We start from the raw sequence: 17,849 nt of genomic DNA, 5'->3' as shown, positions 1-17,849 counted from the left end.
TCCTCCCCAAGTATACTAAGTATTGATTTCATGTAAGGATCTGAGGTGAATGCCTGTTACCTTGTTAGTGTCACTGCATAATGGAAGGTTATTTTTGTTTTCAGTGCAAACCGGAATATAAAGTCCCTGGATTGTATGTTATTGACTCTATTGTTCGTCAGTCTCGTCACCAGTTTGGAACAGACAAAGATGTTTTTGGGCCAAGATTCTCTAAAAATATTACTGCCACATTCCAGTATTTGTATCTCTGTCCATCTGAAGACAAGGTACAGCTATAGTTTCTCAAGTGTCATGAATTGATGAGTGCTACCTTGGTGTTTCCACTTATGTGGAAATATAAGCTAACGTGGAAAGCTAATTTGGTGATTATCTGTGTCTGTGAATGTTATATGAAATAGTAAAACATGCTGAGAAAGATTATCAAAGGTGATAGTTCAGTGGAAGTTTGAAATAAAAGACTTTATTTCCCTAACTTCATCAGGTTTTTTTTGCCTATGTAGACACTTCAACCAACAGTGCTTTAATGAGTTTCTAGTACCTAAACAAAAAAACTGTATCTATAGATATACAACTGTGGCTGATATTCAAAGAGAATGATACTTAATATGTGACTAAAACTAAGAGTATTGAGTTTATGCATTTTTTGGGCTTCATGCAATTTTCAAATCTTCTGGAGGGATAGAATACCCAGAGCCAAAAAACTTGAAGTTAACTTTTTTCAGAAAAAAATCTTCATTAAAATACCCATTTCTGGTTTTTCTCTAATTGAGCTTATTGTAGAAAACACTTTGTGGAATTCCTTAATTGCTTAGCTTTTGAAAGTATAGGTGGATTTGCAAGGTTGTATATAACTATATAACTGAGTCACAGTAAGGTATTTTATTGTTGAAGCAAGAGGGAATAGAATCAATTCATTCTTAGCAGCTACAGTAAAAGTAAAAAGTACTTGAAACGTATGTGCAAGTCGGATGACTAAGTACACAATAAAGGACAGGTATGTCAATATAACATGTATTCTGTTACCTGCCTGCATGTTCCAGCTGAAGCTGCACCACCAGTTAGATATTATTGCTTAATACTGGGCTGAAGAAGGAAGGAATAATTTCCAGCTTGGTCCCTGAAAGCTTCATCGTTCTTAATGTTAAAAAAAGAAGTGAGCTTAAAATAACAGCTGACAATCAAAAGTTCTAATTTAATCGTTCTGCCGTGAGCAGTTAGAATGTTTTCCACTTGCTTTCCTGATCTTTTGAATAATGGAGATGGATTTTCTGGTGTCAACATAGAACTGTGTGGGTTAGAATTAAAAAATTCAAGCAAACAGTCTTCTGTCTAACTTCAAAGCCTTGTTCTAGTGTTTTATGGCCTAATTGCCCCTCTCTTCGTTAGGGTTTTCCAATTCATGTTCTCTGCCTTGTCCCATTTGTTTGTTTCACCCCTTTATGACCATTTGTGAAGAAATGGTGGGGCTGCTGTATATCAAACCTGGATTTTCTGGTTGGCCAGAACAATTTTAGGAAAATGGCACAAGTTGTGTTTTATTAAAGCAGAAAGTAAAATAAGTTGGCAGGTTTTATCTTTGCCATGTTAAGGGTCTTGCTGACCTATGTTGACAACATGGAGGTTGTTAAATAGGTATGCCTGATTATGTTGAATTCCTGTACTCTTCAAACCTTTCTTCTCAATTTGCGGCACATCAGTTTAGCGTTTGTGAGTTAGGAAACCTGTCTTTAGTGTTGATTCTTGCTTTTGTTTCAACAGAGTAAAATAGTCCGTGTCCTGAACCTTTGGCAGAAAAATGGAGTATTTAAAATTGAAATAATTCAGCCTCTTTTGGATATGGCAGCAGGAACTAGTGCCACAGCACCAATGACAGAAAATGCTACTAATAATGAAGGTATGAATGACATTATAGCTTATTCTTCTTTTAAAAGGGTGAACGATAATAGCTTGTTTGCTTCCACATTAAAGCGCCTACAATTAGTTTCAGCAGTAGCATATTAATAAACTCAACTTTGTGTTCAAAATTATGTGGAACAGCTGAACTCCTTCTAAATAAATGCTGATGCTGTACTTCAGAAGTTATCAGAATGTGAACTCTTTATTTGGAGTATATCTGTAATTTATATCATGTATGCATATGTACATACATACGTGCACGCTTTACTTACAGGTAATTTCAGTATTCCCTCTTAAAAATTGTTTATTTTTTTTTTCTTTTAGTCTCAAATATTGCTCTGTTTATCAGGTTTATAATTCTTATGTAAGAGCATGCTTTTCTTATCCAGATTCTAATTTTGAAAAATGACAAGTTAACAGCTTCATCTTTCTTTGAATTAACTTAGTATCTGAAAGGAACAGCTGCCAGTCTCTTTCAGTGTGTAGTCCTGGAACGTTTTAACTGGTGTTTCAAATCCACATTTTTGAACAGTAAATTTATGCCTGGAAGTAGGCTTTTATACAGGCTGCTGGTTGAAAACCACTGACCTAAAGAATAAAGTAATGACTGCCTTCCCACAGTATTTTCACTGGCCTATTTTATGCCACATAAAAAGCTGGCAGTGAGGTTACTGAATCGTGGATGAGAATATGCATACCACAATTCTCTCTTTTTCTGGAGGGCTTTCTTTTTGAGTTTGCGCTTTATATTTCAGACTTAGCTTTGGTTACCTCCTTACTGCGCTCATGTATGTTGGAGTAGGACTGGCAAAAAATGTAATGGAGTAAGGGAGGTGTAGCGTCAAAAAATAATGATGCACAGTAGCATAAGTGAAAGGTCTCCGGTGGTTTAGCATATCCTATTGCCATGTTTTATAAACATGGCATGGCAGGAGGAAGGGAAAGTCTTAGCTTCTGAGCTGGTGTGCAGACCGGTTACTATACAGTTTAATTCTGATATGACAGGTGAGTGGCACTGTTTTCCATCATAGTCTCATCACTGATAGCTAACAGGTTGGCTGTCTTCTGCATGTATTTTCATGTACAGAATTACCGAATTCAGTGAGATCATTCAGATGCACCAGAGGGGATAATTTGGCCCTGGCTAATGAATAATAATAAATATATTAATGCATTGTATGAAATAGAATCTGTTTAGCTCATAATGATACAAAGTCTGTTTAGCCAGAAAAAGAGGGAGAAATGCAAATTTTGTCCCTCGAGCAAGCACATAGCTTTCTGAACAGGTACAGGAAATAATGTGGAAGTTAATTTATATTTAAAAACAATCACATATCTTTTTGCAGTATTTTTATGTAGCATCTGACTTGTTGGGAAAATATTCAGTATGTTTGTCTGCTTGCTGCGTGTCAACACTGCAGTTATTTGAACTGCAAACAGATGAATAGATTTAAAGAATTGGTATTGTGAGGCAAACATTTGCTTAGTGTCTCAAACAAAAAATTTAATTTTTAAACTCTTTCCTTGTACAATTTTATTAGTAGTCCATTAAAATAATTTGCTACAGAACAGCTACTTGCTCACAGCATGTGGGAGTTGATGGTATTACTGCTAATTTGTACTGACAAAATGTACTTTTTTTTTAAAAGTATTGTAATATAAAGCAAAAAGAATTGGAAAGCTGCATGTGTAGAAGAAGCTAATAGCATGTCTTAGAATGTAATCTCAGTTTTTGTAAAGCTCAGTGAAAATGGGAGTCTTTTCCTGGAAGAATTAGTAAAAATTATTTTTATGTTTTGGCATGTGTCTGTGCCAGAGCAGCCTGTGAACAAACCCGAGCATAGAAAGAGAGTTGCTTGGGAAATAGTTTTTTCTTTTCTAAACCTTTAATTATTACCAGCCATTTAATCAAAAGTTCAGTTACTGCTCAAAAGAGGAAGGTACTAAGCAAAACTCAGTTGCTCTTCAGATCTAATGGTTCGTTTTAAGTATTCATCAAAAAAGATGAGTCCAATACTTTGTAACCAGAACTAATATTTGAAGTGTATTGGTATTCATTGCTTGTAATGTAATCACGAAGTAATAGTTTTTCTCTTAACTTTTCTAAAATTGTGTAATTACAAAAACAGAGTTGTGATCCCATGCTGGACTAGCTTTCAGACAGGGTGTTTTTCTTTGTTTGCTTTCTTACCATGCGCAGATGTGAACAGTGAATTGAGCAGTTAAAAAGGCAAAATGAATAAATATGCAATTGGGGTAGCTGAAGACTTTTGGGGTTAAGTACACTATTGTAGATCGACCCCTGAGGAAGTAGGTATATACACTGAAGAGTAAGGTGAATGTTTTGGAATAATGTAGCTGTTTCTCGATTCCTATGAAACTCTCAGGTTCACCACCCCCTCCAGCAAAGGTTGCTTCAGAGCCCCCTCAAGTTACTGCTAACTCAGTACCTACTGTGCCACAGTTACCCAGTTCTGATGCCTTTGCAGCTGTAGCTCAGTTGTTTCAAACAACGCAAGGACAACAGGTAACCCATTTGTATTTGATTCCCTTCTAACTGGGTTTTATGTTAAATGAGGGAGGGGAGAAAGAATGGAAGTAATAGCCTCGATTTGAAGCAGAACAAAAAGCTTTCTTAAGGTCTTCAGTGGAAGACTTGTAAGAGTTAACCTCAATGTTTGAATGGTTTGACCCTTACATCCAGTAATTAAAAGTATTTGAGGAAAATTCAGTAACGTATTTCTCAATAATTAGTTCTGAATTGATGCGGTTACAAAGTTCCAAGAACAACCAAACTGTATCAAACAAAACATTGAATTTTATTGCTAGTACACTTTGCTAGTACATTTGCAGTGTTGAAAGGCTTGAGTACTGAAATCGTGGGATCTGCTGAGTGTTGCCACTAGAGTGCTTAAAAAGTGACTTCTGGTTTTGCTGGAAGTCCTCCATAGTTCAGTCAGGTTGTTGGTGGTGTTCATCCTGTGTTGTTGTCTGATTTGATGTAAAATTTACATCCTACAACTCTTTCAGTACTATGTATTTAAATAAGAAAGTATACTTAATACTATGTATGTTTTTGTAGCTTCAGCAAATTCTCCAGACTTTTCAACAGCCTCAAAAACCCCAGTCACCTGTCATAGATAACACTGTGATGGCTCAGGTTCAAGCTATTACGGCTCAGCTGAAAACTACAGCAGCACAACAGCCAGAACAAAAAGCTGCTTTCCCACCACCTGAGCAAAAAACATCGTTTGACAAAGTAAGTCTTCATTTGTTCTTAGTGCTTAACTTTCTCAGTTCAGTAGAAGACTGACTGATGAATGCCTCAATGTCTTCCATTTTTTAAGAGAAATGCGATGCAAATTTAGTTTCTTCTGTTTGTGTTTGGAGGTCAGCTGCCTGCTTTTATAGCCTTTGCATTTTCTGTAGCTGAATAGAACTGGTTTTGGACAATTTCTGATTCTGTATTAGATTTTTATTTTCTGGTTCTACCCTTGTCTTTAATTTCAGAGCTGTTAGAGTAAGACTTCAATAATAAGGCTATTTTGGCTGCCAATTGTATAAGATACAGAAAAAATAGTTGGCTCAATGTAATTTCTTTCAGAAGCTGCTAGATCGGTTTGATTATGATGATGAACCAGAAGCAGTGGAGGATTCAAAGAAAGAAGATTCAGCTCCTTCTTCAGTTTCTCAGCCAACTTTGTGAGTTTGTGTCACCATACAATAGCAAATCTTTGTTCTAAGAAATCTTTAGCTTGGAAAACTGATTAAGAGTCCAGGTCACTTCAGTGCTTAACAGTTACAGTCCAAAGTTAAAACGTTGTTAACAATTTTTGGTGGGTTTTGGGTTTGTTTTTTTTCTTTTTGTCTTTGGTGATCTGGTGTAGGTTTGGCATGTTGCATCATTGATTGAGGAATGTGCTCTGTAGAGAAAAGCTCAGGCTTGGTTTCAGCATGAGTTTCATGTTTTTATTGCACAACTGAGTGTGTCAGGGCATTGTTAGTAATCAGCTGAATTGCTTTGCTGTCTGGGAAATAAATGCTATTCCAAACATTGTGAAAGTACTAAAAAATTTGGCTTTGCACCTTTACGTTCTCCAACACTGAATACTCACACAAACTCAAACTCCTGTTTCCTGTTTGATATGCATTATGATAAAGTCTTAAATTACATGATCACATACTAGTTTTTTCCACAGGACCTCTATCTCATTCAGTGCACAGGCTGGATGGTGCTCAATACCTGGGTTAGTCAATATTTCTTTTTTTCCCTGCTTCAGTATGTGGCCCTATGTCTTACTTTCTGTATATGCCATCCAAACCCTGCTTTCAAAAAAAGAATCGCTAACTTTGTCTTAGCTTTCTTGCTGTGTTTATCACCTTGAGCACTTTTATGTTCCACAAGTATTAGTTAATTGAAATGCTTTTTGAGTAAATTTGTAGTATTTTGCCTGTAACACACATGGAACTCTGGAGTACAGAAAGATGAGGTAGGTCAAATGTAAGCACTGCTTGTGTGTGCCCAACTGAAGATCACTGGGCTAGGCTTTTCAAAATGTTCTGTTGCTAACACTTCAAAGCCTCTGTCCTTACAGTTGTGTCAGATGCTTCTGAAGAATGGATTCCAGTACTCTCATTTTGGGCACACAAAATCAGTAATAATTCATATGAAAATCTGACCTGTCAAGAATCATCCAAGAATATGCCTTAAAGTACTACAAAGTTCCATTTCACATCACCATGAAATTCCTTTATCTTCTTGAAATCTGTTTCAGTTTCTAACACAAACTGCATCCTGTCAGCAGGTCCTATTAACTGTGCAGACCTCATTAATTCCCTGAGCACTGTCCATTCTGTGTGTTGAATTGGGAAGTGAATGGCATTACTGTCATCCTTGTGTGATACACATACCCCTTTCTCCTCTGCCCTAAATTCTTCCCAAACTAAAGGTGTTTTTTTTTTCCAGCAAAAGTATGGCAAATTTATTTTCCTTGAGGAAAAGGCTTACTTTTGTTCCCAAAAGAGGAACTGGAAAGGAAGGAAGTTAGCCTAAAGCAGACAACCTTCATGAAGAATTTCCGTAGACAGATCTTTAGCAAGATCATATAAGTACAGTATAAGTATGCTTAAACTTTCATGTAACCTTTCTCTAAGCGATAAAGGACTACTCTTAAGAGTAAAGATAAGGAAGCCACTCTTTTGTTTTCAGTTTTTTGAACCTAAGTGGGATTATAATATTTGTCTCTAAATATGAAGCAAGAATGTGTAAATATATATATAAAAATAAGTAAAATAAAGAAAAAATCTTAATACTGACTTATCTCACCAAAATATTACTGGTTTTAGTGGATTTCCAGCAGAAGGTATGCAACAGCCAGTATTTCCTCAGCTTCCCAATATGGATCCTTTCCAGCAGAGAATGATGGGAATGCAGCAGGATCCAATGCGCCACCAGGTAACTTCAGAGATTTCCCTTGTCCCTCTGTTGTTAGATTTTCTATCTTTTGTGGGTTTCTTTGGTGCAGAATTAAGGAAGTGGTGTTCTTGTTGAACAGCAAATATGGCTTAGCCCTCAAGCTTTCCCAAGAAACAGATATTTGTTCTCTCTTCTAGTCAAGCTTTGAACAGCAGACAATATGAAATAAAGATTTTTATTTTATACACCTGGATGCTCAACCTACTTAATCTTTCTTGGGCTTCTAGTCTTTAATTGTGTCTTTAGAGCAGAGATACAATATTACATTAGCAAACTGGGAAAGTGAATGTGTTTTTGTTTTTGTTTTGTTTTTGTTTTCCCCTAACTGGAAGTTTTTGTGTTTGTTTTTTTTTCTTCCCCAAAGGTTCCACTTCCTCCTAATGGGCAAATGCCAGGTTTCGGTCTCTTGCCTACGCCTCAGTACCCACCCATGGCTCAGCCTGTGATTCCACCAGCGGCACCTGCGCAGCAAAGTTTTCAGTCTCCTTTTCCAGTACAGAGTGAATCACACATGCAAAAACCACATCAACAGGTGAGAACCCTTTTCAGTAAACAAAATGTAATGTTCCAGTATGTCTCTTTCTCAAACATCTTAGTTTGTTCAGGAGGTGAAATTTCATGATAACTGTAGTCAGAGATGGCTATAAGACGTTGCTTATCTGAGGGAAAGTTAGAGAGCATCAGTGCTGTTCATGACAAGCCTGGTACTTTGGAAGTCTGGTAAAACCAGCTTATGTATGCTTTATGCCTCCTTTTGTCAAAGTTTTAGGATTTCATTCTCACTTTCTTTCATTTTCCCTTTCATGTCAGCATCATGCTTCAGGAATATTGTGTTCCATTGAGTTCTAAGAAAGCAATCTCATTCTGGAGAGAAATGATCTGGAAAAGTTAACTTTTATGGGCCTGGTAGATCATTAATGTAGTGGAAATGAACTTGGAGGTCTGTAAAAGTTTTAAAAAATTCAAGTGTATTCAAGCACCTCTCTCTTGTTCCTAAGAGTTTGGAGGATATTGTTGGTTTGGTAACTGGCTGTTTAGAAGAAATCAAAGAGCAAGTTTCTTTATGAGCCTGTAATTAACAAAACAAGCAAACAAAACCCACAACAACAAGAAATTGAATGTACTTGCCTCTTTTGTTCCAATCAAAGGAAATCCTAAAATGAGAAACGGAGGTGGTACCACGCTGTCTTTATGTGGTGACCTGTGATAGTGCAGATTCTAGAATTAAGTTCTTGCTTTACACTTGGAATAAAGGGACAATACTCAAAACTGTTTTTTTTTAATTATTTTTTTTAGTCTTGAATTATTTTGAATTAGTACATCCTAAAATATTGCTTGTTTGGATGTTCCCTCTCAGGGTGGCATCACGAAAACTATTTAGAGTTTAGGCAGGACACAGTATGTTCTATACTGGGAAGCTGTAGAGGATCTGGAGTAGGAAGGAAGAACTGTGTTGAACTTAATGGTTTGTGTTTGGGTTTTTTTTTTAAGTATGTTCTTATATTTGATGTGTTTTGATGACTTACTGCTTCATTCTTCAAATTTATTGTAATTTGCTTTTTTATATGGCTTAAAGTAGTTTTCTATACCATCTTGGAGAAAAGTGTTGTAGTAGACAGAGCAAGATCCACTGACTGCCTTCTAATGAGTATAATCATACTCTGTGGAAAAACAGTAATTGGCAAATTCAAAATGAGAATTTTGTGTTAATTATTATTATTATTATGTTTTGCAGTGGTTGTATGAAGTTCATGTAACACTGGACTGTCTCCCTGTTAGTGACTGCAAAGCAGTGGTGAAGCTTGCGAGGAGGGTTGCACTACATTTTAATGTCACATATGTGAATATGAAATATAATTTTAGTGCTGTTACATAATTGAGTCTAGGCAAAAAATGAAGTTAAAAGCTTGCGCTACTCACCAGTCAACTTCATCTTTTAGGATATGGAAGTGGAGCAGCCACCTACTCAAGAGGGAAAGCGTCATGTTTCTGACAACAGAAAGTCAAGATCCAGGTCTGCATCAAGGTAAATTAGTGAAAGTTCTTCTAGTGAGGGTATATATTATACCAAATACTGGATTTTAGTATAAGAACTTATGTGTGTCATGTCCAAAGACTAGAAAAGCTTTATGAATTCTCTACAAATGCTGAGGAGAGTTAATGCTGATTACCTGGAGCACAGAGAATCTGATGCTGTGCTGCCAAATCTACTGTGGGGGTGGTAACTTCTGAGATGACACTAAATAGGTGAGAGGTGAGCTAACTCCTTGAACTATTAGTGGAGCTTAGAACATAGTCCTGTTACCTGTATTTCGAGTCGGCTTCTTGTGGGGTGCCCTGCTCAGCATACTTCCTTAGAAGTAGTTTCTTGTAAGTGCACAATTGAGCTGTACAGGTTGGATTCTGTGACTAAATGCAAGAAGATATGTTTAGCAAAGTAGTCCATTTCAATTTAATCTAAGGATTAATTACAAGAAATTACTGTCTGTATGTTATTCTCTGTATGGACAGCACTAGTGAAATTTCTTAGTAACGTCAAAACTGTCAAGGCTTTATTTGAATTCCCCTTCAGAAAGAGAGAAAGAAACTAGACCCTTTCAGTTTCTTATCTCTGAGGAGAGTTGTGTATAAGTACAGCTAAGTGTTGTATGTGCTTCAGAAACAGTGCAGTACTGAAATAAGAAACATATTAGTGACTCTTAAGACTTGTGAACTTCTGAAAGTCATCTACCTTCTAAGGAAAATTTGATGTCTGTACAGCTGTCTTCTATTGGTAGAGTTACTTCCATACCTGTTAATACTGAGTAAATTTTAGGGAAGCAGAATATGATAGTTTAGTTTTGTCTGTGCTCTAAAGGCACACTTCTTACGAAGAAATCTGTGATCCGGTATACCATGGGACTTTGCCTGTCACAGAGGCAGTATATCGCATATCTCAGCTGGCCTAACAAATCTGGCTCCAGTATTAAAGCAAAGCTTCTCCTTTGCCAAGTTTCATATGATGTCTTTGAATTACTTTCTTACTCTGTCCTCCAGACCTTGAGTGGTTTAGAACTGGGACACGATGTAAAATACAATTTCAGTGACAGAATTTGTTTACTCTGGTTTTTAGACATTCTTCTCTAAAAGCAGTAAACATATTCCTCATTTAAGCAGATTTAATTTTTTTTTCTGTGTTAGTGTGGACATAATTTTGATAGTCAACTTCAGTACAAAATGAAAAGAAGAATTTGAAAAGTTAACAAACTGCTCAGCTGGAGTGCGTTAATAAAGCTGCTGTAAAAATCTATTCTAGTTTTAAATGCATGTGAATGAACTTGGATTTAGTTTTCTTAGTTGACTGAACACTTGCTTGATGATTTAAATAGATACCTGAAATACTTACCTATCTGTTAATGTCTGTGTCAGAAAAATTGAATGTACATGGCTGTTACTTAATCTAGGTCACCTAAAAGGAGACGTTCAAGATCTGGCTCTCGATCTCGAAGGTCACGCCATCGTCGATCTCGATCTCGGTCCAGGGATAGACGCCGACACTCTCCTAAGTCTCGGTCACAAGAAAGACGTGAACGTGAGCGGGAGAGAGAACGCAGGTCAAAAGGTCTTCCTCAGATCAAGTCAGAAACTGTTAGTGGTAAGTTTATTCTTTCTCTTTATTATTGATGCAACTCTGCAAATTCTTGTAATACCATTTTTTCAGATGCTCAACACCTTCTGGCTCATATATGGACTTTTTTTTTTGTCTGTGGCCACTATTTTCTATAATGAATTTTAGAGTTCTGTGAAGTTGAAGATGCTACAGTAGATACTATGCCTGCATGAAATGAAATACTAGGAAGACAAATGAGTATTTTTAGAAAAACTAATCTAACTGTATCTACCAGACTTTTAAAAAGAATTTGATGTTGATGAGTCCACTTATCTTCAATGTATGGTACCTGCTCAGGATATCCCAGAAGATACCTCTTGGTCTAGTGTGTGTTATTTTTCTTTTTTTTTTTTTTCTGGAGTTTAATGCTACTTGATGTGGGTTCTAAGACTCATCCAGACAGAGTTAAAGTGAATTCTGTTATCATTTATTTTCTGAACTGTTGTAAAGCTGGAAAGAATTAAATACACCACACATCCCTATACTTCCTTTACTCATTCATAGTAGATAGTTTGGCATCTGTGAAGTATCTCAAAGTCACAAATATTTTGGCTGTAAAATGAGGAAAGAAAAAGCTGAAACACCATGTTTTTCTTTTCCATCCTTTAACTAGAGGTTTCTTTCCAAACACTCCTAAAGATTAAAATATACGTATTAATTTTAGCTGGTTTTTATTTGTATAATTGATAATATTAAAATGAATATTTTGACATTCTGACTTGTGGAATGTGTATTTCCAAGTGCTCTTACAATCTATGTTAACTCTTTGATTGTAGTCTGTAGTACTACACTTTGGGTAGGACAACTTGACAAAAGGACAACTCAACAGGATGTTGGAAGTCTTTTGGAGGAGTTTGGCCCAATTGAGTCAATAAATGTAAGTATAGATGGTTCAGTGTAAGCTACACTTGCAACGTAGGCCTTGATTACTGAAAGTCTTTTCAGACTGTTTTAAGACAGCTCTGCTTTTGCTACATTCAAAAGATTCAAGAGCTCTCATTTCCTATATTGTTGTGTTTTCTAATGTGTAAATTCAATTCATTTGGCCGCTTTATATAAAGACAAGATGGCAATTGCTTTAGTTTCTTGCAGTTTAAAAATGCTCTTGGAGGCAATACAGAAGATTATCCCATATTCATTTAAAAAATCATACTCTGGAGAGAACTGAATGAGAAAGGGCTATTGAGGAGATGGGTACAGAATTACCTGCTCTGGTACTGAGTTCCTTGTCTGCTCCATTTTGTTTGATTATAGAAATGTAAACTCTCAGCTGGTGTTCTTTCTTTTGCTTGTTTCTCCTTTGTCATTTTAGTCATAAGCATGGAGAACTTGTTATGCTTTGCTGTACTTAAAGATATTTTTGTATATAAATGATAGCTGTTCTGGTAGCTATAAAATTTCATTTAAACAAACAAAAAGAAGCGACTGTAATTTTTTCCTATTCCCAAATTTTGTAAAATAACATCAAAGTTTTTTTTCAAATGCATTACAAATAACAAGAATTATTACAAAACCGCAGATAAAACTGAATGTGGAGGTGCAGCTGGCAGCTCGTGGTATCTGAAATGAAGCAGGGTATTAGAGTGTCTTGTTTCTTCCAACAAACTAACTAATTGCCAGACCACAGCATTTACATGAACACTGCTGCTTAACAATTTTGAAGGATTAAATAAATATCCAATGGTTGTCCATATTCTCTCACAGAACAGTTTAAAACTTTGCACATAACAAGTTGCTTTTAATTTACTAGAAATTTGTATTTCCAGAAGATACTGGGTATCTTAGTGTTTTAAGCTATTGTTTTCTTTCATACTTCTACAGTCCTTTTTGAAACACCTGCTGATGTTCCAGCTCACTGTAACTGACCACTTGTACGTTCTTCATTACTTTGCTTATGTGCTAGCAAACCTTAGCAAACCTTTTATTTTTATTTTTCCCTTAAAACACAGATGATACCGCCTAGAGGATGTGCCTATATTGTAATGGTTCACAGGCAGGATGCTTACCGTGCCCTACAAAAACTGAGCCGAGGAAACTTCAAAGTCAATCAGAAATCAATAAAGGTACATCTTGGAAAATGTCAAACTTTTCTCAAGTTACTGTAAATATGTAATCCTTTTTCATCTGTTCTATACTATTATGTATTCTGGATATGGTATTCTCTAAATTTATGTGAATGGGCCACTTCTTTTCTTGATAAGTATTCTTCCTGTGCTGTAATGTAACCAGTGGAACTTGTATCAGTTTCCTTGAAAGATTGCCAGTAATTGTCTGTTTAACCAACAAAAATGGTGCCCTTTTAGACACTGCAGTGAACTGTAACTATGTTTTTCTTCTTGCTGGTTATTTGTCTTATAACAGTTTAATTAAGTATGATAATCCTACAAGGACTACTAATAAAATAAGGAAGAAGGCATTCATTGGTGAAGTTCTTCCTTTTGTAGAATATCGTATTAGAGTGTGACACCATCCTCTGAAGGGAAACAGAATTAATGTTAGTGACTAGGGAATGTTTGAAGAAACTGTCTTTATACTCTTTTACAAATCATGTGCAAAAGTCAGGCCAAGAAATAAGAGCTAAGTCTGCTTTAAAACCCCTCTTATTTCAGAGTTATGTAACTAACCCTTTTTTCCTGCTGTTTCAATTAAGAGTATTCTTTTGCTTTTTAACCTCAAATGATTTTGCTGTTTTGTGAGAAATGCATATTAAATCCATTAACATGGAAGAAATTTACTGACTACATGTATTTCCCCCCCCCCCCCCCCCCCAAAGATTGCATGGGCTTTGAATAAAGGAATAAAGCCAGATTACAAGCAGTATTGGGACGTAGAATTGGGTGTTACTTACATACCATGGGACAAAGTGAAACCTGAAGATCTTGAAAGTTTCTGTGAAGGAGGAATGTTGGACAATGAAACTCTTAGTCCAGGTAAATCATTGTTACATCTTTAAATGCTTAAAAAAAAGAGAGATTGTCCTGTTGTGCTGGAGTTGGTGTGGCTGACCTCTGTGACTCTGAGGTGCATATGAAATTCCTGAAGTGGTCGAAAAGTGCAGCATGTGTAACCCATAGATTGGAGAGAGTTTGTAAGCAGTTCAGGACAGTTGTGCAGCTGTGCTAAAGATGCATGTGAATACCAAGTGATCTGTCAGCTGTGCAAGTATTTGCCCTTCATGGTAGTGAATGATGCAGATGTCTTGCGTTTGTTAGTCCTAGAGCCAGTTTGGTCCTGGCCCCTGTCCTGTTGTGTGTCTGTCTGTGTGCCTGTCATGTCTCCCCACAAACCCCAGGTGTATGTCAGGTGCTCCTAGCAAATGAGCCTGCCTTTGGGGTACTTGTGTAGCAACTGAGCTGACAGCAACTTTATAATTTCTAAAAAAAAAAAAAAAAAAAGTGCCTTTAGTTTTCACACTTGTGGCATTTTCAGTTTCTTTAGCAAGTCTTGTATTTATAGAGACCTAACAGAATTCTTGTTATTTTCTACGCAAGCAGTGAAAATCAGGCTTCTATGGTTGTATTAACCATACCACCTGGTATAATCAGTGCCTTCAAATCTGTTACAGGCTTTGAAAGAATACAGAGTTGCTGGTGTGCTGGCTGTTGTGATTTTTCAAGTAATACTAAATGAATGCAGTACTTAAGAATGGAAATTGCCCACAGTTCTTCAGATTGGTGCTCTAGACTACTGTCTTGTTTTTAACCATTGTGTGATGTGCTGGCTGGTTTCTTTAATCATTATTTCAGGGTTTTGTCATTCTGTCCAATTCGCATTAATGAGGTGGTGGTTATTCTAAGTAGCGTCATCTCTTCATGATAAATACACAAAAATAAGTTGAGTGTGTATTTAAAATGAAAGTAATGAAGGACAGACATAACCTCGGTGTCGTCTTGGTGCTATTCTCTTTCCCAGAATGCTTCTTCACTGATTCCTTTTTTCTGCTTAGCTGTCTTTTCCTGAGAAGTCCTGACAAACAACAAGAGCCATATTTTTTCTGTAAAATGAGTTTAATGCTATATTTGATGTTTCTCTTATTTCTTGTTTTGCTGCAGTTCTTTGTTTTATTCCCATTTTCCTTGGTCAAGACTTAAAAAATATTATTTCTTCAGAATTGACTTCTCAAATTAGTAAAGAAGCTGCTGCCTTCTTGCACAAGAGGAGTGGAATAAATCTGTTGAAAGCTTGTCCCAAAGCAGCCTTAGTGGTTTTGTTGCAGATAATGTGTTTCAGAGCCCTGGACATACATAAGTGCTGTCGAGTGCTAAGAATTGTAAAATGACTAATGAAACAAACAAATATACTTGCTATGGTTCAGTGATTTGTTGTACTGTGTTTAAAGTAATGTGTAATTTTTATTGTCAGAAATATGCTAAATGCGTCTTTGTGTTGTGCATCTCAGTGTCTGAATAATTTGGTTACTTAATTGTTTTAAACATCACAAACCATGGCAGTTTCACAAGGCAGTACTTGACTGCTTGTCTGTTTCTGTTGAGCTGATACTTTTTTCTTTTTTTTTTTGTTATTAATAGAGTGGAAGGGTATTACCAAGAAATCTGAAAATGAGGTAGCTCAAAATGGAGGTGCAGAAGCTGCACATAATGAACCTGTGTCACCTATACCTAAAGCTTTACCTGTTCCAATGCCTGTTCCCATGCCTGCACCGATAACAGTACCTCCTCCACAGGTGAGAGTTGCTTCTCATTTGCTCTGGATATCTAAGCAAAAACTTACTTTAAATAATAATTCAGTATGGCAATGTGTACATTAAAGAGAGGGAGGAAATACAATGAATAGTAACTAGCTGATTTTTGTGTGTGTGTGTGTGTGTGTGTGTGTGTGTGTGTGTGTGTGTTTGTCAGGTTGTTGTCCCCAGTTAAAAAAGCTCTTGTTAGCAGACTGGCCATGCTGTCGGTTTGTGAAGTTAACTTTCCTGTGCCGTAAATTCACTGTGACACAGGAAGTCCATTATTTGAGCTTCCTGATGTAAAAAAGCAATACAGTCTCATAGAAGAACATTCCTTTTCTGCTAAGTTGCAGTGGCAATGGAAGACTTGGAAAAAACCTTACCCATTAGGGTTTGGAGCATGTTTTGTGCCCAGCTGGAGCAAAGCGTCTGGTTTGATTTACCTGAAAAGGGATGTAGTTTGCATAGACCAGGATAGTCCAGGCAGCTGAGTCAGCACGTGGTTAGTGGGAACAGTGGACAGTTTGCTCCAAAACCTCATGGGTGCTCTAATGCTAATGTAGGCAGAGCCTATGTGTATCTGCCAGATCTTTATTTGAAGCATTGTAGGACTGCCCTTCTAATATCTGTTCTCAGTCCCAAATGCATTATTGCAGTAGATTCTTTTTATTAATGGGCTAAATTGCGTCCTCTCAATTCTATGAATGCATTTTTCTGTTTTCCTCATTAATTTTCCTCACTGGTTACTTAAATGTGCTATAGACCTTCTAAAATATGCACGTTGCTTTCATGTTTGTTCGTATTATGTATACTCTCTTTGAACAGCATTTGGGAATTACTTCATTGTTATAATGATTCTTTAGTCAAAGCTGATGTTATATGTTCATTCACTTAAAGAACACTTGGAAATTTACCATTAGTTTAAGTAGCGTGTAATAGCTGTTGCTCAGTAACACGTGTAATAATAGAACAGTAGTTATTGACAGACACGTTACAACTTCTATATTAAAAGCTTTCCTTGTAACTGTTAAAATAGTAGTATGCTTATCCTAAATGTCAAGAAGTGTGAAGAAAATTATATCTTGAGAAAATGTGATTTATGAACTACAATAATTGTAGACATTCAGAAGAGATCGATAATTGAAATTAATTAAAGACACACATAATTTAGCCAGTTATGTGATTTGAGGACATATGTGAATTTTCTAATTTCAGAGAGGTTTAATAGCTATTACTGTATTAAAAAGTAGTGATTTTTGTTTATTTTCCTTAAATCCATGCTGAAAAAGCAGAAAGAAGAAACCAGCCAGTTTGAGAATATATTGAGTAACTTAAACAGGGGAAGTTTAGATTGGATATAAAGAAGAAATTCTTTAGGGTGGTGAGGCACTGGAATGGGTTGCCCAGGGAAGTTGTGAATTCTCCATTCTTGGCGGTGTTCAAGGCCAAGTTGGACAGAGCCTTGGGTGGGATGGTTTAGTGTGAGGTGTCCCTGCCCATGGCAGGGGGGTTGGAACTGGATGATCTTAAGGTTCTTTCCAACCCTAACTATTTTATATTCTATAAATTCTGTAAAAACTATTCTATGATTCTGTTCTGATTGCTTGTCTCTGCCTCATCAGCTTCAGTTTTTACCATGACAAAGAAACTTGCATGTTCGCAAATTCAGGCCAGGATCAGAGAAGTGTATTGAATCTTCGTATTTTTTTCCCTATGAACTCTTTCTTGTGCTTGCACTTGACCAATTCGGTTGGTTTACCCGGCCCTAAAATTGCAATAGCGTAATAATTTTTAAACAGTTCTTATAACTTTCAAATGAAGTTCAGCTGTGATGACATTAATGGTGGTAGTAGCAGAAATAATGTGTTTGTAGTATGCAAGTGTGACCTAGTGCCTAAAGGAAAAAGCTCATTATATTCCACTTATTTTGTTTTAAATAACTTTGTGGAATACTGCTGCATTTTAATGAATTACCTGATGTGGTTTTATCCTCTGATGCAAGCAGAACTACTTTCATTTGTATTTGGCTTCGGTGTTTGGGACTCTTAAGAAGTGTGAAGGTTTTGTGAGTGCTGGGTAGCTACTGACGCTGCCCAGCCTGGAATGGGCACATACAGCAATACCAGGTTGATCAATCTGTCTGT

General features: G+C 36.5%; 1 protein-coding gene across 3 annotated transcripts in view; it reads left to right on the top strand.

Moving 5' to 3' along the window:
• The window catches only part of SCAF4 (SR-related CTD associated factor 4), a 43,326-nt gene that overhangs the window by 13,012 nt on the left and 12,465 nt on the right, over positions 1-17,849 (top strand). Inside the window, exons 4-17 of one of the 3 annotated variants that reach the window (XM_065676801.1) lie at positions 105-266; positions 1,759-1,894; positions 4,284-4,423; positions 4,979-5,155; positions 5,504-5,598; positions 6,096-6,143; positions 7,243-7,351; positions 7,737-7,904; positions 9,313-9,398; positions 10,816-11,006; positions 11,798-11,898; positions 12,971-13,084; positions 13,795-13,951; positions 15,551-15,705. In XM_065676801.1, the coding sequence (XP_065532873.1) occupies positions 105-266; positions 1,759-1,894; positions 4,284-4,423; positions 4,979-5,155; positions 5,504-5,598; positions 6,096-6,143; positions 7,243-7,351; positions 7,737-7,904; positions 9,313-9,398; positions 10,816-11,006; positions 11,798-11,898; positions 12,971-13,084; positions 13,795-13,951; positions 15,551-15,705 (1,839 nt within the window). Of the gene's footprint in view, positions 1-104; positions 267-1,758; positions 1,895-4,283; positions 4,424-4,978; positions 5,156-5,500; positions 5,599-6,095; positions 6,144-7,242; positions 7,352-7,736; positions 7,905-9,312; positions 9,399-10,815; positions 11,007-11,797; positions 11,899-12,970; positions 13,085-13,794; positions 13,952-15,550; positions 15,706-17,849 lie in introns of all 3 variants that reach the window. The other 2 variants (XM_065676799.1, XM_065676802.1) reach the window with 2 other exon arrangements.

The sequence above is a fragment of the Lathamus discolor genome, chromosome 4 (genome assembly GCF_037157495.1).
Source record: "Lathamus discolor isolate bLatDis1 chromosome 4, bLatDis1.hap1, whole genome shotgun sequence".
Lineage (NCBI taxonomy): Eukaryota > Metazoa > Chordata > Aves > Psittaciformes > Psittacidae > Lathamus > Lathamus discolor.
This window is presented reverse-complemented; position numbering and strand designations above follow the sequence as displayed.